The sequence below is a fragment of the Setaria viridis genome, chromosome 5 (assembly GCF_005286985.2).
Source record: "Setaria viridis chromosome 5, Setaria_viridis_v4.0, whole genome shotgun sequence".
NCBI lineage: Eukaryota > Viridiplantae > Streptophyta > Magnoliopsida > Poales > Poaceae > Setaria > Setaria viridis.
The window spans coordinates 964,685-989,383 of record NC_048267.2 but is presented as its reverse complement, the minus strand read 5'-3'; the positions used below and the strand labels follow the sequence as shown (position 1 = coordinate 989,383).

Sequence of the window (24,699 nt, the reverse complement as noted above, 5' to 3'; positions counted from 1 at the left end):
AGAGGTGGGACACGTATTAGGCCTGTTTGGTTCCACGAGACTAAAATTTAGTCCTGTCACATCGAATATTTAGATACTAATTAGAAGTGTTAAATATAGGTTAATTAACTAATTGCATAAATGAAGGCTAATTCGCGATATGAATCTATTAAGCCTAATTAGTCCATGATTTAACTATATGTTGCTACAGTAAATATGTGCTAATCATGGATTAATTAGGTTTAATAGATTCATCTCGCGAATTAGCCATGGTTTATGCAATTAGTTTTATAATTAGTTTTCATGTTTAGTCCTTCTAATCGGTACCCAAACCTCCGATGTGACGCGAACTAAAAATTAGTCCATGGATCCAAACACCCTTTTACTCTTATCGGAGCCCGAAATTGGCAGCAAGCTGATCAGGCTGGGACCAACTGGTCAGATCAGTTCCTCAAGGCGATCTGACCAGTCCTGTGTCTTGTAGCCAGTCTAGCAAGACCAACCGGTTGACCGGTTTAGCTAGGCGGTCTAACCGGTCCAATCCTAGTCTGAGTAGATCTGAGAAATCCTTGTAGATTAAGATTTGTAAAAAGATTTTCTAGCGAGCAAGACCTCACTTTTATCTCCAAACCCTAATCTTTTCCACCTCTTTGCTTTCCTCTTTCGTCTTCACGGCGGCTGAGGAGGTTCTGAGTGGCCTGCCGATCTCAGAGCAACCCTAGGCGCATCATCCATAACGGGATCCCTCCTGGGATGGTGATCTTAGACTTTCGTGTTGCTCCTGTGCAAATCGGTCTGACCGGCTTCCCTGACCGGTCTGATCGGTCGGTCTGACCGGTTTAGCTAGGTGGTCTAACTGGTTCAACCGAGTAAATCTAAGAAATCCTTGTAGATTAAGATTTGTAAAAATGATTTCACCGCCGGATCTCCTGCCTCGCGCAGTCACGGTGTCGCTTCTCTTTGACTCCCTGAAGATAAAAGGGCACGGGCGAAGAGATTGGCACTCAACTAGCCATTGCCGCGATGGGGTTTTTCTCCCTTCATAAAAAGGGGAGTATTGTTTTGTGCAGCAGCAGAGAAAGAGATGGGCAGGCTCTTTTGGCAACCAGTTTGGCGATTTGTCACTACCACTCACATGCTTTGCAATATTAGTAAAAAAATGCAACTTTTGCTGGTTTGGGCAAATGGTATTAACGAAGTTTGGTGTGATAGTGATGAATCAGTCATGTTAAATTTTATGCCAACAAAAGTGGAGGCAAGTGGATTAGTGCCTAAATGCGTGCCCAGATTTCTTACCGCACCTAGCAATAACTAAGTACTATCATATACTTCCTTCTCTTTTGATGTACCTATTTCACCTTGGCACAATGAACAAGCAGAATGAACCTGCTTAGGCTAGTCCCAACCCTACACCTCAGCTGATTTTTATAACATTAAATATGGTGCCATGTAGACAAAAAACTAGCGTGGCAAGAGAGTTAACGAGAAGAGATGTAAAAAGATGGAGAAATCAGATCTCATGTAAGACATGGTTTGACAAGATCTCCAACGAAGAATAAGAGAGAGGAGAGAGGAGAGAAAACAAGAAATCATGGGTTGGGGTGTAGTTCTAGAACTGATGTCTTGATGATTTGACAAGATTGACACTACTTATGAACACCGAGGTTGGGACTGGCACCTCGGTATCGATGTTATTATATACTCCCTCCATTCTATTTTGTTAGTACTATTTCCTCATGGCATAATGGCCGAGGAAAACAATTCTACCTATCATCCATTTAATCATGCCATTAACTAGTCCTCGTAAACAAGCGATTCATTAAAACCTAGACTTCTCGATTCCCATGTAGCCAATCTCAATAGGAAGAATGAAGAGTCACGTATCAGGTCCGAGACAACTATAAAATGGATGGATAGTTGGATTGAAATAAATCAGGCCCGAGACAACCATGAAATGGATGGATAGTTGGACTGAAATAAGACTATCAAAAAAGAATTTTTTAATTTAGAAATATGCCTATCAAAAGTGAACGGAGGGAGTATATACACCAGTTATTTTTCTAGATGAGGTATTCTGCACGGGAATTAACAGTCATATGTCTCGAACCCGAGACTGTAACTATCAAAAGAGAAAATTTTAGTTTTGCAAATAAACCGGAGGGAGTATAATCATATCATTTAATACATGAGAAATGTATGCAAACCAGACCCAGAAACAAACAGCTGGAACAGCATTTAAAACTGATGTGGTAACAGCGTCTGTATTCGAAGCGGTAGCACCATCTCTTGACAGGCTGATGCGCGCTTGCAACTGATGTGGTAACTTCTAGTGTCTGCATCTATCGCCAATTTTTTTAGATTAAGATTTATCGCCAATGTAATTTTGCATTCTGCAAATCTCCTCTTCCGAACCCCAAACATGCTGTAGCAAACTATGATTGGCCATCCGATGGCCTGTGATCAATGGAAGTTTCAGGCGGGGAGCCTTTGCCCCCCGGTTGGCTGCCAAAAAAAAAAAGTGGTGGCTATTTATTTATTTATTTTTATTGGGTAGGCATTGGCCAAACTATTCTAAAGGTACAAAAGTCTTACAAGTTGAGAAACACGTGGCAGCTTTTTAATAAAAAAGAAAAATACAGAGCAGATATGAAGAACTTTGGACAAAGACAAACCAGTCAAAAGACCATGCTTGATTCCATCCATGAAAGCAACTGAAATCCCGCTTGCTCCTTTTTCTTTGTTGGGCCTGGCATGGATTCCATTCCCGTGGGCTTTCTCTCGTATGGGCCTCAGATGGATAGTGTTGGGGCTAAATCAATGTACTTCACTGGCCCAACATAATCTTGGGCTGAACTATTGTAGGGCAAACAAGGCCCTTGTGCAAGGAGGGCCACGAGGCCTCGTCTCCATGGGCCCGCCTTCATCGTTTGTTCCGGATTTTTCTTTTGTCAAAACCAGTGAAAGAAATAAAAAAAATCAGTGATAACGTGTAAAAAAGAACAGTCATGGTAATTTCACTTCTTGCTTCAAAAACGCAAATAGTTCGTGCCAAAGTTCTAAACATGCCATGTCACACTAATGTGAATCTTGCTTTTCAATTTCTATTGTATTATGTCTCTCTAATCTTCTCTGTTACCCATTTTTTTGTGCCAGTGATTCCCTTGCCCTCAGAAAAGATGAATTAAAGTGAACCCATAAAGACAAACAGTCAACCTGAATGTAGTAGCAGGCGATACCTGTTTCAGGTTGATTTGATGTTCCCCATGCCGTACTCCTGAGCTCAACAGTAGTTAGCTTGGAGCCGTCCTGTCCGAGCTTCAATTAGTAGAGATCACAGAGCATGCTTGCTTCGCTCCACTCCTCGCTGCTCCCCTCCTCCACCTCCATGTTTTGACCGCCTGCAGCTTCGTTTGGCCATCATGCATCATGCATGACATGGCAGTTCAGGAATCATGGCCATTTTCCTGTGCTCCAGGCATCATGGGCTGAAGGCCTGGACTGAACCAGCTGGGGATAATGTTTTGCAAAGACAGGCAGTTGCTCAGTGATGTGATCGCTGTGTGCTAAGGTGCGCTGTCCTGTAACACAATCACCGCTCGAGCTGAGAGATGTCTGACTGATCCTGAAAATCGCAAGTGTGGACTTGCAGGCTGCTTTCAAGACCATTTCGGTGGCGGTGGCGGCAATGGAGCCCAGCGCTCGCGATGATCGTAGTGGACCAATGGAGCCAGCGCTACAATTTCCAAGGCTATAGGTTCCACTCTTTTTAATTTCTGGGGCGAACCAGTTCCATTGAATCCTAGTTTCCTTGGTCTTAGAATGTGCAAACTGCTGACAAATCCAGAACTGATGTTGTGCTAGCTGAATATCGATTCTTCAGACAGGACAAGATAGATAGCTATTTCAACTACCGGACCATCGTTGCTCGTGCATTAGATGCTAAAGAAAGCTCTGCAGTGTCACATGAATCGTCGGTGGCCGCTCTCGTGAGTTAAGCAGAGCGGCATGGTAGAGCTGCAGCATGGATAAGCTCTGCCGCTGCTGGTGTCAGTCAGGCCGGCTGTTGTTTGGCGTTCCCTCCTTTCTCCGGACCTGCACGCAAAACGCCGACAGCGAAATCAAGTACGCTAGTTTATTGTACTAGATGCAACTAGCGCTTTGGATCCTGGAACTCGGACATACCAATCCAGGGCGGTGCTTGTGCTCAGAGGGTTTGCCCTTCTTTCCATGAAATCATGTTCCTTTTTTTTTTCTACATGAGCTTTGTTTGAAACCTAATTCAGAGCTTTTTGCCTGGGATCACCGTGTCCCTAACTGTGCTTTCTTTTGGGCAAAGGGAGATGTTTCTTTGCAAAATATCAGGCAAAATATCAGTCATTATCACTGCAGTCTTATTATCTGTCTGTTGTTCTTTACCGGACCACACATCAATATTCTCAGATCGCAGATATCGACTACTAGCAGACTTACCGACGCTGCTCCTGCACTTTTTTATCCAGCTATTCAGTTCTGTTTGCCAATTCAGTATTCCGCACTCAAATCAAACAAATGGATGGTTGATTGGGACGAGTTCAAGTGTGCTACTCTAACATTGGTATTGTTGATACGGTGCAAGCTCGTGCGGTACTCACAATATCATTTTTAGATCCGGAGGCTGCTGCGTATAACGAGGAACGAGCGTATCAAATTCTAACAAGTGGTATCAAAGCCGAGGTCCGATCAATTTGATTTTGTGAGAAGATCGGCAGTGCTAGGAAGCATGAAATTAAGACAATGTCAGGGATGTTAAATCAAGTAGAGAAATTTGATAGTAAAGGAAATTTCAGTATGTAGCAATGCGTGGTGAGAGATGTGCTTGTCCAGCAAGGGTTGATTGATGCTCTTGAGGGGAACAAACCGGAGAGCACAACTGCTGAAGAATGGAAGGTGATGAAGCGGAAAGCTGTCAGTACAATTCAACTATGTCTCTCTGATGAGGTAAAGTGCTTAGTAATTAAGAAAAATTCGCCGAAGAAATTATGGAAGAGCTTAGAAGACTTGTATATAGTAAAGTCGCTGACAAATCGGTAGGTGCTGAAGCGTCAACTATTCAGGTTGCGCATGGAGGAAGGCGCATGATTCGTCGACCATCTGAATGTCTTCAACAAGCTTGTCACGCAGTTGATTCGTGTGGATGAGAACATTGAGGAGATTTAGGAGAATGATAAGGTCGTCATATTGGTTTCATCCTTACCGTCATCGTGGGAGCAATTGGTGATGAATATTCTCGTCGGGAAACTACTCTCAACTTCAACGTGACAGTTGCATACCTACTGGAATCTTCATCCTCGGGTGATCAAGCATTGACTGTTTCAGGTGGAGCAGGAAAAGTCAAGAATCACGGGAAGAAGAAGGGCAAGAGCAAGGGCAGCCGTACATGCTATCTTTGTGACAAAGAGGGTCACATGATAAAAGACTGTCCAAATTTGAAGACTATGAGAGTAGTATGCTCAATGGTAAGTGAGGATGAAGGTGATGTACTTATCGTCAGTCAACCAGATACTACTCATGAATGGATATTAGATTTGGGGAGTTGCTTCCATATATGTTCGGCGAGGGAGATGTTTGACGAAGGATCTCTACGCCCGACGAATGGAATTGTTCACTTGGTGGATTGCAAGGAGTATGCAGTCACTGAGGTGGGAACAGTTACATTGGAGATGCATAATGGAACACATTGCACACTGACGAGAGTTCGGTATATCCCGGGTTTGAAAAGAATCTGATATCTGTGAGGTCGCTAGAACTCCAAGATTGTGGCTTATCGTTTCAATGTGGAGTCATGTGAGTTACTTACGAAGGGCAAGTAATCATGAAAATTATCTGGATTCATGGAGGATACCGAGTGATAGGAAATCTTAAAGGTGGTGCAACTATTAGGAGATTTGGTAAAAATACTGATCAGGAAAAGGAAGTTGTCTCGTTAACGACCGGTACTCAAATCTCATTTGTGGTCAAGTGCAAGGCTGCAAAGGCGGTTGCAAAATCTGATGGGATACGAGGTAGGCTACGCTAGCGCAAATCAAAATTTCTACCGCGTATAACCAGGAAGAACTGTTGTATAAGGATCACGGGATTACCACTCGACGCACTACTGGTGCGGAAGATGTAGATATGCGTCGGTGCAGTGAAGACGATCACGTAGTCGTACGTAGTCGAACAACGTAGTCGTACGTAGTCGATCACGTCCAACAGCGGCTCGTCGTCGGCTCGTCGTGGCTCGTCGGCGGCTCGTCGATGGCTCGTCCAAGTGCTGCAGGCGCAACACCTCCAAGGTATCCACACGTGCAGGGAGGAAGCGTCGCAAGCCGGATTGCTAGATCCGCGAGTTGCAACAGGTGAGGGCGTGGGAGGCGCGGCAAGTGTGTTCAGCCAAAAGGTGTGAAACCCTAGGGCGCCCCCACCCCTCTATTTATAGGGGTTCCTGATGGGCCTCTGGATCCGAGGCCCATTAGTACTCCTAAACCTAATCCAACTCGGATCAGATCCGAATTGGGCTTCCAGCCCCTTAAGTGTGTGACCCTATGGGTTCGGATACGTATAGACATGGCCCGAGTACTCTTACTCGGCCCAATAGTCGGTAGCGGCCTCTAGCAAGACGTGCCAACTCCTATACGCATACGAAGATCATATCAGACGAACCATCACAACATAATATACATGCTATTCCCTTTGCCTCACGATATTTGGTCTAGCTTCAAGCCGACCGCTCTTTCTCGATCCTGTGATTCGGAATCCCTTTGTAGGTTAACTCTTAACCGCACGTAGCATGGCCATGCATTTTCGGATCCAATCACTCGAGGGGCCCAGAGATATCACTCTCAATCAGAGAGGGGCAAATCCCATCTTGATTGACCATGTCTCATAGCATGCTTCTTGACAAACCCGAAAGCTACCTTTATAACTACCCTGTTACGGTGCAGCGTTTGATAGCCCCTAAGTAGGTCAATCCACATCTAGAATACATGCGACAATCTCAGGTCTAAGGACAAAGCGTATATGTTGTTTAAAGAGAGAACTACTTCTCGTGTTGGGTCAGTCCTAACACATGTCTCCACATGTGTCCACATTATTAGTTCAACATCTCCATGTCCATGACTTGTGAAACATAGTCATCAACTAATACATGTGCTAGTCTAATATTCATGTGTGTCCTCACATGAACACCGACTAGGGACAACTTTAGAATAACCATACAAGTAAAGAGTTTCACATACAATTCACATAATTGCAAATCAATTCAAGTAGCCTTTAATGGATATTCAATGAACACAATATACAAATCATGGATACAAATGGAATATCATCATCTCTATGATTGCCTCAAGGGCATACCTCCAACAAAATCTAACAGTCGTAGAGGCAAAGCTGCGATCTGTTAGAAGGAGGAAGACATGGTGGGACCGACCTATGGCATGGAGGGCTATAGGAGAAGGCGGTGTGGTTAACCAAACTACACAAGGAAGGAGCTCTCAGGTGGAGAGTCCAAGGACTCAAGTCTAGACACTAACACGCACATTGCGGTGATCTGCATAAGCCCCTGTGGTGGGGGTACTCCTATGGTAGGAGTATAAAAAATAAAAAAGAAACTGATTTGGAGCGAATTCTTGGAGGAGAACGGTGACTTCAAAGACTAAGAGTTAAGGTGGAGATTGTTGTATGGTGACTCAAATCCTACTCAGATTAGAACTCAATAGAGGTGTGCTATTAGGACTTTTATTTCTACTAGGACTTGAGGGTAGAATACTACTAGGTGTAGGACTCCTACTTGTATGTATGAGGATCTTGAAGGGAACTATATAAACAAAGGGTGGAACCTCTAGGAATAAATCAAGGTAAAGGCAAACACTAAGATCTCATCCAAGTTTTGTGAAAGATAATTAGAAGCGTTTAAGAGGGATAGGTTAGACAGTTCTATAACAGTAGATTCTTATATTGGGCAAGAATCAGAGGGTCCTAGAGGGTCAAGTAGGGTTGTGAGGGAGCGGCAATTACTTGTACTCTTTTGAAGTTGTGCTTAAAGAATTTGCAGTCGGTTTCGCTAAAATCACATTCTCTTGTCGTGGTTGCTTCAACGTCGTCATCTACGGTTTTATAAGAGATTCGTATACGTTGTTCTTATACGATGCAAGCTCGTGTCATACTTACAATATCATCCTTTCTAGATCCGGAGGCTGCTGCGCCTAACGAGGGGTATCAGATCCCAGCGGGTACGCCGCGTGCAAGTGCCTGCACTGTCCATCATCTGCCAGGGCAATTTGTATGTGCGTCCATGCAGCTCAAGGATGGCTGCGCTCCGGAGTGGAGGGGAACCTGAAAGTTCAGTGCATGGCGGCATGCCAGTTTCAGATATATTATGCAAGAAAGCCTTCAGATCACCGAATTTCTTGTCCCCGTTTGCTGTGTAAACTGCTCGCCTCTCTGAACTCTGATCGACAGTGGCTAAAACATTTTAACCTGTTTTGTTTGCCACAGAAGAAATTTGCTATCTTTATGTCTCCGATAAAGAGCAGCAAATTATTGTGGGAGATGTTTTTTCGTTGTGATTTTCTTTTGCTCCTGCCATCATTTGTTCTTTTTACCGGCAGCATAATAATTGTGTCTCAGTGACTAGGCCAGTTTCCAGCTCATCCCATTTGATAGGTTTGCAGCTTGCATGCACTGTAAAGGCGAGCGAATTCTGCAAATTTTGTCTTTGCAGAAAGCATGTTTTGGTTTCTATCATCAACTTCCAGGCAGCACTGGCTGCAAACAATCATGGAGTTGAGAACTGGGAGAAATTTGTTCAGGTCAGACCTCTAAGGCAACTGATCCCACAATTTCGTTCATGGCACAAAAATTGCAAAAGAAAAAAGATGTTATTCAGATGCACAGGGGAGATCATCTCTGTGACTACAATTCGTTCATGGCATAAAAATGGCAAAAGAGAAAAGAGGTTATTCAGATACCTTCATCAGAACAGTGTTGCAAACTGATCACAGTGTGCAACAGCTCAGAACACCTAGCAAGTGACACAGCAGCTTCAAATTAAGAATGCAGGTCAATTAGTTGACCCTGATACATCCTATGCCTTTGGAAACCGGGAGATGTTCTTCAGTCATTATGACACTATAGATTACTCTACTTTGATTGCAATATCAAGTGTTTTCTAGTAAGCATGGCTCTAAGCATGCTCTTAAAGCCAAGCTAATGGAAAGTTTGACCTAAAGGAGGCAGCTTTGTAGTATAATAATTTTCAGGTGTTAGTGCTGTCCAATCACCCCCATTTCTTCCTAATGCTAGCATTGATGATCACAGTAGACTGATGGACCACAATTAGAAGCATTTCAACAGATAAATTTTTTTTTGCCTTGGATCCATCCCAGTTAATGCGAGGGTGACATTTTTTATTTAATTATGTACATATTGCAATATGTTAAACGTATCTAACAATCTGTGGATACTTCCATAGCCATGTTCAGCACAGGCTATAGTATTAAGCATTATGGTGCATTGTGAAAAGTTTCAAAAGGGATCATCGACATTAAGAATCTCGGTTGAGGCCGCGACATGGCCTGCATCACGGCATGGAGCTGAAACAAATTACAGTAAAGGACTCTGAGCACGAGGCTGCCGTTGATCACAGCCTACAAACTCCACCACACAATCGAGCTCCTTCTGAATTATATTCCAGGTGTCAACTGACGAGGTGTTGGCGTAGAATTTTATTCTGACATTGTTTCCATGCATAACGCGTAGCATATCGCTTGCACTGAATATTACTTGCCACAGTTGCACACTCAGAAGTCTGGTAGCATATCCTGATTCCTGAACCTGAAGGCATACACTTCATAGCACACTCAGAAGTCTGAGAAACTACTAGGTGTAGTGTGATGCTACTGGTGCATGTCTCTGAAACTTGTGTTGTTTTGTGGTGGTGTGAGAGTAGTGGGAGCAGAGTATCTTGCCACTACCTAGAGCCCCAATAGTTTTGTGTCTGTGGCGTTGCCAACGTTCAACAACACACGCTACAATCTGAAATAGAGGTCAAATTCTTTCTGTCTTTTGAGAATGAAAATGGAGGTCAAAATTTCGGCCGCCTTCAGAAATGCATGGGGATGTGAGTCCAGTTTAATGGCGTCTTTCGTCTTGGCCACTCGCCAGTGTAGTGTAGCCACCTACTGCTACAGTCTGTTTCAACGTCCCATAAAGTTCATACTGTAAGAGAAACGAGGAGAAAAAAGATAGTACTCCAAGAACTGTATTTCAAGCTATGGCAACGCCAAGAACCATGTTTACAACACCGTGGTATTTCCAAAAACGTTGGTGTGCCTTTAAAGGGATGAAAAAAAACTCATCTAAATATTTCACTTTCTCTGTTTAATCCCTTATTTCTCGCAGCTAATTTTCTTTACAGAGAACTTCACTCCATATATTATGTGTTAATTGAATTGAGTAGCTTGGCCCCTGCTAGAAGTCTCTTCAAGCTCTGCCACTGGCCTCCTCTTCTAGAAAAACAACAGCTATTTAGAATGGGCTCATCACACCGTAATGAAATCTGTATTTTTCTTTTCTGTTATTCCCTGTACAGGTTAAAGTTTAAAGGTAAATTTTTCATGATTAATTTTCATGCATATGATTGTAATGTGAACTTTCTGAACACAAAGTCTTGAGCAAAAGTGCTAACCATGACACCCTGCATTGTGGCAGTGAATAGTACTAGCTTTCTTCCTCTATCACCTCCTTCACCATCAGTGGAAAAAAAATTCTGCCATACTGAAGAGTGAAGAACAGTTGGACACACTGAAATTGCCTGCAGAAACAAATACTACCCGAAGATCTCATCTACTAGAATCTATAGAAAAAAAAAAGGTCTAGAAACTCCAATAAACTAACCGTTAAGAACCAGAGGTTTAGGAATCTCCAGTCCTATAATTAATTAATTATATACTCGAATCAAAAGGCATAAAGGTGGATGGCGAGCTTAAAAATATCTCAGTTGACAAGGCGACAACGATAGTTGATTGAACAGGAGTAAAGAAACTGTTTGCGAGCCCGACTTGCCCATATGCGTACACGAGCAATCGCTTTTGTTTGTCTAATCATGCCCCTGATTCCATGTTCTAAGTGAGATCAAAGCACTGTTTAGGTGAGGAAAAAGCTAAGGCTGGTTCTTAGGGGAGGTGTTCGTGCACACGAGTGGGCAGCCGGCCGGACCCAGGAAACCAGGTGTCCCCTGGGGAATTGAAAAATTGCAAAAGGCTTTCGGCTATATACGACGAGCCGCACCAGGGTGGCAACTGGTCGGGTCACCTAGCTAGATATAATATTAGCTGAAAATTCAATTGACAGATTTATTTGCGTTGTGCTACTTATAATTGCGTTAGAAATCTTTAGAGCATTTGGAACAAAGTCTCTTATCCTAAATTGCATGTTCATTTGGTTTTGTCATAAGTCAAATTTTTATTTAACTTTGACGAGCAGTAGCTAAAAATAAAATTATATAAATCGGTAACATGAGGTTGATGTTACCAGGTTCATCATGAAATCGTGTTTTCATAATATACAACTATTTCTATTTAAGTTATATATTCTTGTAGATATTGTTGGTCAAAGTGTGATATTGACTATAATGTCGATGTCCCGGTGGAGTCATATTTAGGATCATACAGAGTATCATATATCTGTGGTTTTTGCTCTAGAAAAAGCAAGAAAAAGCAAGAAGTGGAGTGTAACAGTTGCTCTGCAACCCTGTACTAGTAAATCAATGAGGCAACTTGATTCAGCTAGACAGGCTTTGCGCAGGCCATCCAAACTAGTGGGTTAATCACAGACTGTAAATCTGTTCCCTTTAGATCAACCGATAATGCACAGTCAGTGACTGCCTGCGGGCAACGCATCGCACCTTTTAACCACCAGTGAACCGAATTCCATAATAATTCTTTAATAATGCAGATAGTACTTGAACAACAGGCCTTTAGCTTAATAAAAACTAGTTTATCTCCCACCGGCAGGACGCAAAAAGATGGCTTTAATTTGGAGGAGGAGGATTTGGAGCGTAATGCGGACAAGAACAGGCGCCAAACAGCCGCGTCGCCCCCACTATGCTTCGTATCCCACTGCTGACGCTGCCATGCGGTGTCCCCGTGGACATGTGCGTCCCTCCGTGGGGGGTGTACTGTACTGCCTGCTGGTACGGCCACTCCCCGGAAATGCAAATAAAAATGCTAATGATAATGTTTAGTTTTGTTTAGCTGACTGATGATCCAGCAAGCTGATGAAAAGATGGTTAATAGCAGAGCGGTTGTTTGCATGTATCCTGGAAGATGCTATGCTGCTGCTGCTGCTGCCCTTGCGTTTGCTTGCCTTTTTTTCTCGTCACATGAATGAGGAGAGAAAAAGGCAATTATGAGGTGATGGTGGGTTTATTTCCGTAGGTGTCAAATGCTCGTTGATTGATCTGCGTGCATATGCGGCGCACAACAACCTGTGTTTGGGTTTCTTTGTTTTTTTTTTCTTTTCATTGTTGTTCATCACCCGGGAAACAAAGAAAGAGAGCAAGAAGAACTTGTCATGGTTCTGCCGAGCATCTTGATGGGCAACTTTTACATTATGATTGATGAGTACTGTATGCATGATTTGTTCTAGTAATCAGTACACACAAGTACACTGTCAGCAGGGCTCATTGCATTGTGCTAGTCAATCCATCAGGGCGATGACTGAAGACACAGTGGCTGCATCAGTATCCTATTAGTGGAGTAGTGCAAGGTAATGCGGTGTTATACAATCCAAAGTGACCTATTATAGTGCCTAAACTTTGAGGAAGCTGCGCCGCGGCGACCAGACGGACGGGACGCCATGCGAGCATGAAGCATATATGCGTTTCGTGTCGCCAGCAGCCGGACGCAGCTAGCGGCGCCGACCCTCCTGCTGGGGAAAAGAAAATTGAAAACCGGGCGCCGCAATCCGCCACGGACGCAGTCCACGTGCGCGCGCCGGCGACGATGCCGGCGAGCCTCCCGGGGGTCCGCCGTGGAAATTAAACGAGCTTAAACTACACACGGCCGACGACGCCCTGCTGCACGACGGCATGCACGGTGGCCGGAAATATTTGTGCACGTACGTACGGGAACCGGGAACGGGACCTGACCGGCTCAACTTGATGTGGCCGGCCGTGTGGGAAAGCTCCCGCCTTTCCGGCGAAGTCGTCGGACGCGCGGGCAGCCACCGGCGAGCCAACCGAACCAACCGGCCGGCCGGCGGGGCCCGCCGTGCGGTGTGGTCCACGGACATCGCCCACATGTCGCGGTGTTTAATTTCATGATCGGTGTGGGCAGCTCTGTTCTGTTCCAGCACAGTTGGATCGATCGAGCTAGCTGAGGCGATCCTCCTGCAACCGAGATACGCATCTCGCATGTTGAGTTTGTTGACGACGACGAGCGCTGGATGCTCGCTCCCACCATTAATGGCGGTATCCGCCAGATATAGACGACGAGATCCTAGGGGCAGTACGTACGTACCCTCCTCCCTCCTAGTATACTGCACTCCATCAGCCCAGAGCTCAGAATGTACCTGTACGTGTTGTCGCCCCACGAATCCACAATGCAAGTCGTTGCATCGAGAGTGAACTTAAATTGCGAGTACACGTACGTATCCAGAGGAGATCATGAGGTCGTGCGTATCCAGAGAAGGATGCATGGTCCTCCCCAACGTGTCCCTGCCGTCTCAGACCAGACGACGAATGCGAGCTCGATCGCTCGGTACGAGCAATCATTTACTTGTGTGCTGTACGGTTCCAGGTACTGCTCGTGCACAGTGGTCTAACTCGTCTTCTCTACCAGTTGCTGGGTCATCGCCTCATCTTGGGTCTCATTTTCTTTGTTTCTTCAACACTAGTAGGCCGGAAGCTTCAAAATTCTCTTGCCAAGCAACGGGGAATGAGGCTACATAGTTTTTTTTTTAACCGAAGTAACCTGCCGGTCATTGTACTGATAGAGAAGGTAAAATACAGGGAGAAAAAAAGGAGCAATTACAGATAATGATGCTACATAGTAGGAAGTACTGACATGCATGCGCTGAGGCAAATTAAACTGGCAGTGGATTGATCGAAGCCCTATTTCAACCAACCGTGAAAGCCACGCATAATCATCTAATGTTACTAGTATGTGATATAAGATTGTTTATATAGGAGAAGAAAAGCTAACAGTACGGCCCTCGCGACGCCTAATTGTTCTGTCGGGAGGAAGTCGCCGAATCTGGTCGCCGGCCGTACCACCGCGAGCTCATCTCTATTATCTTCGGATATGCTATTATAATCTTGGCCTGCTCTTGTTGCTGCAAGCAGCCTTCAAAAGGTTTCATGATTGCATTACTGCTAGCACAGTTGTTTGCTTCTCTTTTAATTTCTCAAATCTCTCTTCAAAGTATCAAATCCACCATAGCACTAACACAAGCACAATTTTGGGGGTTTTTTTTTTCCTTTTTGTAAGTACTCCATCCGTCACATTTGACTCGATCGGCCAAGCTTCTAAACAAGACTTTGACCACCAATTTCTCTCATAAGTAAAATTTACAGCATAAAAAAAATCTTGTCAAAAAAATTCAAATAAAAAACCGAACATTTGCTTCACAAATTCCCCATACCGATAGACAAATTTATTGGTAAAAGCAATAGAAAGTTTGCCATCTTGAAATAGTTATGCGCTTATGGAATTAAAATAAAATGGATAGAGTAGTATGCAGGAAAGTAGTACGTCTCGGTTTTGCTTGTTTCCATCTTGTCCTTCTGATCACCATGTAGTACGGTGCTACTCCAAGATATAAAAAAAAAACTATCACGAGTTGTTTAGTTGCTGTCGAGAGCTCATCTTCCGACGACGCTACCTCTCTGAATGCAGTCAAAATAATCGAGATCGTGCTTCATTCCGTGGCACTTCTTTAACCGTCCGGAATCAAGCTGGAGAACAGGCGGAGGCGGCCAAGTTCAGCCCGGCCACTGTAGTCCTCATGTGCGCCTTAATTGGTTTGTGCATTCCCATGTCAAGGACAAGTAAAAAAGATTTGGTTACAGTACATGCATCCCAAGATAGGTAACTTGTAGTGTTGCCACTCGTGGTGAAGGCTCTACTACTTGCTCACTACCACAAAACCAGACATTCAGACGACTTTAATTACATGGCTCTAGGTGCCGTATGGCCCGGCATTGATCCAAATGATTAGTAAAAAAGGGGATAGGAGAAACCAAGAGAACGTTTATTGAGATTATAAATTAATTGATTAAGCGAAAACATGCATGGTTTTGTGAACTTAAATGTGGATCTTTTTTAGATTTTAGTAATCTTGGTAGTAGAGCTCCCAAATTGAATAAAAATAAGAAGAAGAAGAAGAAGAAGAAGAAGAAGAAGAAGAAGAAGAAGAAGAAGAAGAAGAAGAAGAAGAAGAAGAAGAAGGAGGAGGAGGAGGAAGGAAGAGGGGCAGAGTAGTGTACCATATTCCGAAATGTGTGGAGAACGTTAGAATCGGTCAAAAATAAATGGTATTTGGACCTAAACGCGTGTTACTCATCTCAAAAATGAATATTACTTCAAAAAAGGGCTTAAGTGGAAAACTTGGAGGCAACATATATGCTAGTGTATTTTTTGAGAAAATATATGCTAGTGTACATTCTGTTATTGATTAGAATGTTTATATGGAATTAAGGGTCATCCACGCACGGTGTGTAAATACAGTTTTGCAAAGTGCATGTGGATATCTTTTTTCCTCATCTTGCTATCATTTCCCGTACTTTTACTTTTTTGTCAACCCAGTTATCCATATTTGCTATTTTAAATCATATTTTCCAGCCTCTCTCGATTTGTTTGTTTGGGGATCTATGTGTTTACTGTACGTTTTCCACTTGTTTGACTACTGTTTGAATTTGAACTGAAGAAAACGGTTGGGTGTACGGACGAGGGGGGGTATACTTCCACGCATGGTGGTATTATTTGTCCTACGTGAACAGCACACTGTTTGTCGTACGTGACCTACATACGTTTGTCCTGCATGCTCTCTAGTAACTGGCTACCTCATTTGACGGAGTATTTTACTACGAATAAAGGTGGGGAAATGCTCACCAAAAAAACACATTATATTGATTCTCTTTTTTTATATAAAAAATAGTGGTGCGTCGACCAAAACGAACTAATACCGGTAGTCAAATACTGAGATGACACTATTGAGCTAGGTAGCGAATACATTGTTTAGTTTAGTATCTAGACATGGTCACGGGGGCACCTCCGTGAAGCGGTGAAACAGGGCCAGGACAAAGAGCGGAGATACGCGCGGAGCACATAAAAAATTTGGGGGTCAGGTGGTGCGTGCGTGCCTTGCTTAATCGGAGCTAATAAGCTAGCTTTGTTAGCTGAAGGGTGGTGAAAAGATCCTACTAGCAGAGCAGCCAAGCAAAGGTGAACGCAAAGGCGCATGCAATGCAAAGCCACCACAACGTAACCGAAAGGCACACGGCGAAACGAACAAGAACAAAGGGGACGCAGCTGGAGGAACATCTAGGGGGCGGTGACCCAGCCATTGACCCTGTCCTCACTCGCTTACATAATCGCCTACTACTGGCCGGGCAGCTAGCTTAATTAGCTCGCTCGATGAGCGCGCACGGGTGCCGAGTAGTACACAGCTACTGCTCCCGTCCTGTGGAGTACTATAGTATAGCAAAGCTACGGAGCTATGGAGAGCTAGGACACGGCGGGAAGCGAGACGTGCGTGCGTGCAGGTTGGCGCCCACCACTCCACTCCACTCCACCAGTGCTGTCCATGCGCGGGCCGGGCGTAGCGGCGGCACCGGGTGGTGTTGCGTCGGGCGAATACAAAAGCGGGGCAGGGGCAGTTCGGCCGCCGGTGGCCACCCCGCTTTGTCGAGCCCGCCGGCCGCTCCGCTTTCCCCCTAAGCTGCTGCTTCTCTCGCGCGCGCGCGCGAACGACGCGCTCGGCACACGGCCGCATGCAGGGCAAGCCTTACATCGCGTGCGTGCATACTGACAGACGAGTCGCCCGCTCAACATCGCCACCACACTACTGGAGAGTAGAGTAATGCATATACTGATAGATGCCAGTGTCCGTGTGCTACCACTAGTATATATAGTGTATGTATATGCATCCATGCTAGCAGCGTACTTGTGTCGCTTTGCACGGTGGCCGTATCGCGGGTGCCGACTAATTAAAACCATCGGCACCGAGCCGAGAGGCGCCGGTGTTTTAGTATGTGGTGACCGCGACTGCATGCTGCCGTATACGTTGTAGGCTTCTGCCCCCCGTATACGAGACGCCGTGCCGGACGGGCGCGGCGCAGGAGGCTCATGTGCTCGCTGCTGTGCAGCCCGGCCCTTTCCCGTTGACGCCGACGGGTCTCGGTCGCTCGATCGCTCCATCGATCGCTGTCGCCCGCCGCGCGCGCGCTGTGTCCAAACATCGGCTCGATCGATGAACACGATGCGCCACCACGGCCGACCCTTTTGGCTCCATCGTCGATCCCCAGGTCCGGTCCGTGCGCGACCGACGATTATGTTATGTATAATGCCGGTTAATTAATTTGTTAATCGATCGGATATAGACTAGCGATATCCATAACAGCGGGGTTAATCATATCGTCGGCCGCGGCCGCGACCGAGGGAGAGACCCGATGGAGCCAAGCAGTAGGTGCCGTTGCATGCGCGAGTGGCGAGGCTTTGTGGTGGGGGCACGTAATAAGCACGGCCCTGGTGCCGTGCATGCGCGACTAGCCAGGCTTGGCCCTGTTGCAAGCGGAGCATCCATCGAGACCATCCAAAAGAGCCCCGTACACGAAGGGAGAGCATCGCGGCCGTCTCTTTTGACAACCTATAAGCACACCGTGATCTCCAGCGTATATTCGTGTCAGCTCGGCTTATCATTGGCCGGGAGTGGCGGGGGGCCCCCCGGGGGAACGAAGTAATAAGACAAGAGGGGGCCTAATGACGACGTGTGCAGCGTGCTCGCTCGGTGCTTTCTGCTGCCTTCCCCTTGTACGTATCCGTATCCCTTATACTATACGTCCAAAGAGGCAAAACTAGGGGAAAAAAAACATTCATACTGCTATACTAAAGTGTCCCCTCGCTTTCTGCTTTTGTACGTATTCGATCGTAAGGTCCGTGCAAAAAGAGAAAACATTGTTTTTCTCAAACACAGGAGGAAACATTGATACACGTACAGTAGCTCGAGCACCGACCCGAACTATTTCTTTCTCTCTTTTATATGGTCACGCTCACTCATGCTTTGCCTTTTCTACATGGCATATAAATCCGGGGTGCAAATACTGAAGAAGATATCTGCATTTGACCGAGCTGCCTTTTCAAATTCTACTAGTGTTTTTGCTAGCTCCTTTTACCTTAGTTGAAATCCGAAGTATTACTCGACGAACGCCAACCGTCCGTAACAGGCTCAAACAGCCAATGCGACGTTAGCACGCTATTTTCGAAACAAAAACCGTTATAGAAACATTTGGATATGGTACTATCAAATACTGTGACGAAGCACTGGCTTAGAAGGGTAGCAGGAGGAGCAGACGGGAGTGTGCAACTGCAAGCATCACCGTTAACCAACGCAGCAGACCAGCGCGTCCTTTGAGGAAATCGGTGGTAAACCAAAATGGGAGAAAAGAAAGAATTAACCAGCGGCGGGTACAAACCCGAGGTGGGGGATGGGGTTGTGCTGGGGGGCGGCAGGAAACTTCAGATACGGTTGTTTCGTACACGTCAGCGTCACTCACAGGACGCGACGGAGAGGAGGGAGGGGGCAGATGGGATTGGGAAGGAAGGGAAGCCGAAATTTACCCCCCACCGAGGTGAAAGAGCGCAGGAGGCGCCGTTGCCGTACCACTACCGCACACAGTGGCCTGCACTGCTGTGTTACAGCAGGTAACATGGGCGGCCAAGTTAAAAAAAACCTCTTACGCGGCAGCAAGCATCAGACCATGGCCGGACACAGTGATGCGAGGCGGCAGCACCTTGCCCAGTTTTTTTACAGCCAGCCAGCCTGCGCTGTGATGCCCTCTCTGCAGCTGTAGCCCAGTGATAAGGGAGGCCGGTGACTGACTTGACTGACTGGCCGGCTGGCACGAACCAAACCACGGGCCGACCAATCACCAATGCAAGGGCCAAGGGCCACCGGTGGAGATATTTACCGCGCCGGCTCGCGTCACGAGGCCGTCTCCCGGGGTTAATTACATGGGGAACGGTGGCTAGGCGTTGCCGATCCACATGGCTTGCGCAATGCTCGCTCGCCTTGAGCTGGTGGCCTGGTGGGTGCGCTGGTACGAGCTCGAATCTGACCGGGCACGCTTCGCAACGCGCCCCGCCGTGTCGGTCTCAGACTCTACCCTCCGTCTTCTCCTCCTCCACGGTGCCGGCGGCAGCGGCGAGCAGGCAGGAGTGGAGAGGAACTTTTGCAGTGGCAGGGAGGATAGGAGAGCCAGGACGAGGTGAACACGTGAGCTCTCATGTGCTGCCCATGCACTAGCAAGGGGGGCAGTAAATTTCAATCATGCTTTGAGGCGAAAATGCATGCTCAAAGGATATTTACCACGTTGATCCTTTTTCCTGTTTCTTTGGCATCCTTGCTCCTCCTAGTCGTGACAAATTAGATTTTTGAAAAGTGGGGAGGTCCTCGGATATGGAAAAGTTCTATGTTCAAATCAATCTAACACTCTTCAGGTGGGTTCTACTCTGTCCTCCTTATACGAGGAGAAAACGATAAATCTAACTCGTGACAAGAGCATTTCCCACAACGATTAGAATATATCGGATGTCTTCTTTCCTCCAAGCAAATAATCCACGCAATCACCATAGTTGTAAAAGGTGCAGGTAACATTGAAAAAAAAATCACCTATTGCAATCACCATAGTTGTAAAAGGTGCAGGTAACGTTGAAAAAAAATCACCTATATACATCGTCGAATACTATATGAACCATAATTAGAAGATGTTTTTCATTGAAAATAAAACACCAGAGTAGGAGGTTTGTGTCATCCACCTTACAATACTTTAGAGTACCTCCAACACAAAGGTGCCGTGATCAAGATTGCAATCCCAAATGTGACAAATACTCTAAGAACAAAACTAACCACCGAAACAAATTTGCACGTGACAACGCAATCAATTTGCAACGCCAAACGTCGTCTAGTATGCCAATTCAGTGCCGCCTGTAAAATCCTAGCGGACAAAAACTCAGTAGCTGGGGCGAAACGGAATTGTCCGTTTCAACAATGATTTACCTTGCACGAGCCAACTCATCACATCCTGCTAATACGTCCATGAACCGAAAACCAAATGGGGCACGACAGTTCTATTGGTTTGCTTTGTTCCTAGATGATTGCAATTGCAAATGAGTTATGTTTGCAATTCTGGTCTCCCCGTACATGGATGGACTTAGATGAATTTTAAAACAACTAGAAAGTACATGATTGCACAAAATGTGCATATTTTGTTAAACCTAGAGTGCATTTGGCAAAATAGTTGGATTACTTTCTTCAATTACATGCAAATTCCTTTAGAAGCATGCTCAGCCCGTTCTATCAGTGGGATGGAGCCAAAGACTTGAGCCTACTCCATGGCGACAAAACTAACCACCAAAGAATTTACATGTGACAGCGTGGGTGGTTCCAACAGACCAAATGTCATCTACCGTGCCAACTCATTACCGCAGTATCCAATGTATCAAAATCATGTAGGCAATCAACATATATGTTTGCCTTTGCGAGGAAAAATGTGGAAAATAAGATGGGGGTAAATGAAAATTTCCCCCAATTTCCTTTGTAATGGTTCTCTTGATTGATTGTTCTTACACATTATTGAAAATCCGATATATTTTCATGAAAAATTATCATGAAAAAAATACTTGCATGGTTCAATAATGCATATTTTGGAGGTACTTTTTTTTCTACGAAAGATAAAAAAATATGATTCACGTGTGCTACTATGCCCGTGTATTTCTTTTTGCAACAATTACCATTAGTATTCCTAATTTGAACTTCAAATTTAGTAGGAAGGAGCACATTGGTCAATGATACATGTGCATTGCCTTGGCAATCGGAGGTCCCTTCACATTTGAAAATCTGAATAAATTACATCTAGAGAACTCATTATTTTCCTTGATTTTTTGCGGGCCATTGAGTTCCTTTCTTTGGTTCGTCAATGAGTGAGTCTATAGACAAAATCTAGAGTAACGTAATTTTGGCAATCTCCAGCCCGCACAACAAATGTAGAGCTGTTAGTTATAATTACTCACCACAACTAGTTATGTGCACAATCTCACTTGCCCACAGATCATATTCAGGTGAGTAAAAAGAGGCAAAACTTTATTACACCAGCATGTTTCTGGCTGCAAGATCGACGAAGCAAATCTTGAGATTTTAATTGTTCACGTTTTCATCTTCCTGCGCTACGCAGCACTACGGTGGACTTCCCAAAAAAAGATTTCTGATTTGAAATTCAAACACGGAGAGGGAAAAGAAAATCAAATCACGAGCCGGAGTTAGGTAGGCTCCCGTTGCCTTGGCACGCAAGTAGCCGCTTGATGTTTCGAGGCCGAGGGACCGAGCTGAAAGATAGGATCGGCTAACAGCAGAGAAAAACCGGCAGAAAATATCTCCAACCAAAACACCCTCGTTAATCCCGAAATTACCGTGCCTGACCCCCCTGACCGGGCTGCAGTGGTGGAGTCACCGCGGTGAAAAAAAAGCGGAACTCCTGCACGCCGCGCCGAGGCCTTTCCCCACCCCCAAAGATTTGACCGTAGCGTGGCCCCACCCCACGCCCCTCCGCCTCACGTGACCCACCCTGACAAGTGGGTCCACGTACACGCGTCGCCGGTCCACTGGCCGTAGAGCGGATGCGGCGGCCTGCGGCGCTCACACGTCGGCCGCCGGCTAGAATCTCCGCCCCCTCCCCGTCCCCGGTCGCCTGCAGGTGGGTCCGGCCGAGATACGAGCCGGTGCCGTTGGGAACCAACCTCTGGGAAAGCGCTGGCTGTCATTTACAGGTGGGGCCGGAGAATTACTGCCCGAGGAAAAAACGTACTGGCCCAGGTAGTTCGATCTGTTTCACTGCTGTAAACCCAACCAACCAGCCAGCCAGCCAGCCAGCCAGCCAGGGCATTCACTTTTCGCCATTTTTACCAGAGCCCCCCTTTCAAAATTCGAAATGAGTTCTTTTTTTAAGGAAATTTTTGCGAAAGGGGCAGAGGCGAGAAAGCGCGGCAGGAAAATGCTGGGAGGGAATAAACAAAAATCCTTGCTTCCCGAAATGGGGTGGGAGATGCTATAAAAGTGGGGGGACGCTGTGCTGGAGGAGCCTACCAGCAACAAACACAAGCGAGCGCATCAAACACGCACACACACACCCCCACCCCCACCGCCCCTTCTTCCTCCTCCACCGCCGAACCCCGCACCTCATCGCCTCGTCTCCACCTCCAAAAGTCGCGAGCTTTTCCCCGGCCGTTCTCCGCGGGGTTTTGGCGGGGAGGTGCCTGGCATCTTGCGGTGTTGGTGGAGCGCCTTTTGGCGGCCATCGGCTTCCTCTGCCCTTTGGGGAGGTTTTTCTAGGAGGTTTCTTGAGGGGTTTTAGCCGGAGCTTGGAGGTGGAGTCATCAAATGCGAGTGGAGTGATGTGGGCCATGGAGGAGGAGATGTTCGTGGCGGTGAGGCGCACGGAGCACGTCGAGGTCACCTCCCGGGCGGTGGAGGTGGCGCCGGCGGCCGCCGCGGGGCCGAGGACCGTCAGGGTGTTCTGCGACGACTACGACGCCACCGACTCGTCCGGCGACGAGGACGACGAGGAGGCCGCCGCCGCCGCGCGCCGGAGGGTCAAGCGCTACGTGCAGGAGATCCGCCTCGAGCGGGCGGTGAAGGAGGCGCCGGCCGCGAAGGCCGCGGCGTCCTCCGCGGCCGCCGCGGCCGCCGCGGCGAGGACGAAGCTGGTGCTCCCCGGGCGGAAGAGGAAGGCCGACGGCGCCGAGCCGCGGTTCCGCGGCGTGCGGCGCCGGCCCTGGGGCAAGTACGCGGCGGAGATCCGCGACCCGTGGCGGCGGGTGCGGGTGTGGCTGGGCACCTTCGACACCGCCGAGGAGGCCGCCAAGGTGTACGACTCGGCGGCCATCCAGCTGCGCGGGCCCGACGCCACCACCAACTTCGAGCAGGTCGACGACCCCGTCCCCACTGAGGTCGCCGAGCGCCTCCCGCAGCCGCCGCCGCCGGCGGCGTCCAAGAACGCGTCGTCCTCCGCCACCTCCTACGACTCCGGCGAGGAGTCCCACGCGGCCGCGGCGTCCCCGACCTCCGTTCTCCGCTCATTCCCGCCGTCCGCGGTCGCCGAGGACACCTGCGGCAAGAAGCCGGCGCCGGCGGCGCAGCCCGCCTACCGCGCCCCGGAGACCGACGAGTCCAGCGTCGACGGCAGCGTGTTCGGCTGCCCCTTCACCGGCGACGACTGCTTCGGCGGCGAGTTCCCGCCCCTCTACACCGACTTCGACCTCCTGGCCGACTTCCCGGAGCCGTCGCTGGACTTCCTCGCCGACCTCCCCGAGGAGCCCCTCTCGCTGCCGTCCATGTCCGCCGGCACCAGCGCCGCCGGCGAGTCCTCGCCGGAGCCGGCGTCGCCGGCGGGGTGGCTGCAGGTGGACGACTTCTTCCAAGACATCACCGACCTGTTCCAAATCGACCCGCTGCCCGTCGTGTAGCACCACCAACTGTAAACACCGGGCTTAGCAGCTGCTGCTAATCCGGCCAATTTTGTTTGCATTCCGTCGTTTTCTTATAGCATTTTTTTTATTTTTTTGGTAGTAGTGAGCGTGAGAACAAGTGCTGGGCAATGGCAGCGTAGCTGCTGCCAGTGCCCTGCCACCCCCGCCGAGGAGGAAGAAAGAGGCCTTGGACGGGGCGAGTCGAGACTTGAGGGAGAGAGATGTTGGTGTGGTGGTGGGATTGGATTGGGATCTTCTTCCGCCATGGGTGGCCCTGTCGACTGTGACTCTGACCCATCATCATCAAGTTATCGAGTAATTAGCGAGAATCAAGTTCTGAGTAATTAGCGATTCGTTTCGTGCTTTGCTTCTTCTGATTTGATGTCTTGTGGTCGTGGTGGCACGGCACGAATGCCGCCGCTGGGCGGCGGACGGCGCGTGCGTTCCCGATACGGCGGCCCGCGATTTGCTCTCGCCTCGCCTCCGTACCAATTCCAAGGCGCCGGGCCCGACCGTACCAGCAGTAAAGGCTGCTGATGCGAGTGGTTGCAGTAGCACATTTACCACCCCCGGTTGTTTTTTTTTCGCGTGGGTGGCCAGCGGAAACCGGCGGTGGAGGCCGAGTTCCGTTGGGCGAAAGCGACGCCGGCCGGCGAGCCGGAGGAGCGGTCAAGGCCGGCAACGGCGAGTCGGCGGCGGGCGGCATGAGCGCTTGGGGGGGCTGACAAAAGGGGGTGGGATTAGGAAAAAGCCTGGCTTTGGGTTGTTAAACTTGCCCCGTTCCTTTCCTCGTGGGCAGAGCAGAGGCAGAGCAGCAGCGTGGCTGGCTCTGCCATGGCGCATCGTGCGGGCTGCTGCGGGCGTGGCCTCGCCTGCAAAATCCCCTCTTTCCCCTTGGACTCTTTTGACTAGGCGCGCGTCTTTCTCCTCCTCCTCCTTTGCTTTCACGGTCAGGACATGC

General features: G+C 47.6%; 1 protein-coding gene across 1 annotated transcript; it reads left to right on the top strand.

Annotated features, from left to right (window-relative positions):
• The first annotated feature begins 22,330 nt into the window (after positions 1-22,330).
• LOC117854882 (ethylene-responsive transcription factor CRF6) lies at positions 22,331-24,082 on the top strand. Its single transcript, XM_034737144.2, has one exon. It carries the CDS (start codon positions 22,665-22,667, stop codon positions 23,733-23,735), a length of 1,071 nt encoding a protein of 356 aa, XP_034593035.1. The 5' UTR covers positions 22,331-22,664; the 3' UTR covers positions 23,736-24,082.
• The last annotated feature ends 617 nt before the right edge of the window (positions 24,083-24,699 follow it).

Bases quoted from the DNA above. Each gene is read 5' to 3' on its own strand.
- LOC117854882 (XM_034737144.2), top strand. From the start codon at position 22,665: ATGTGGGCCATGGAGGAGGAGATGTTCGTGGCGGTGAGGCGCACGGAG.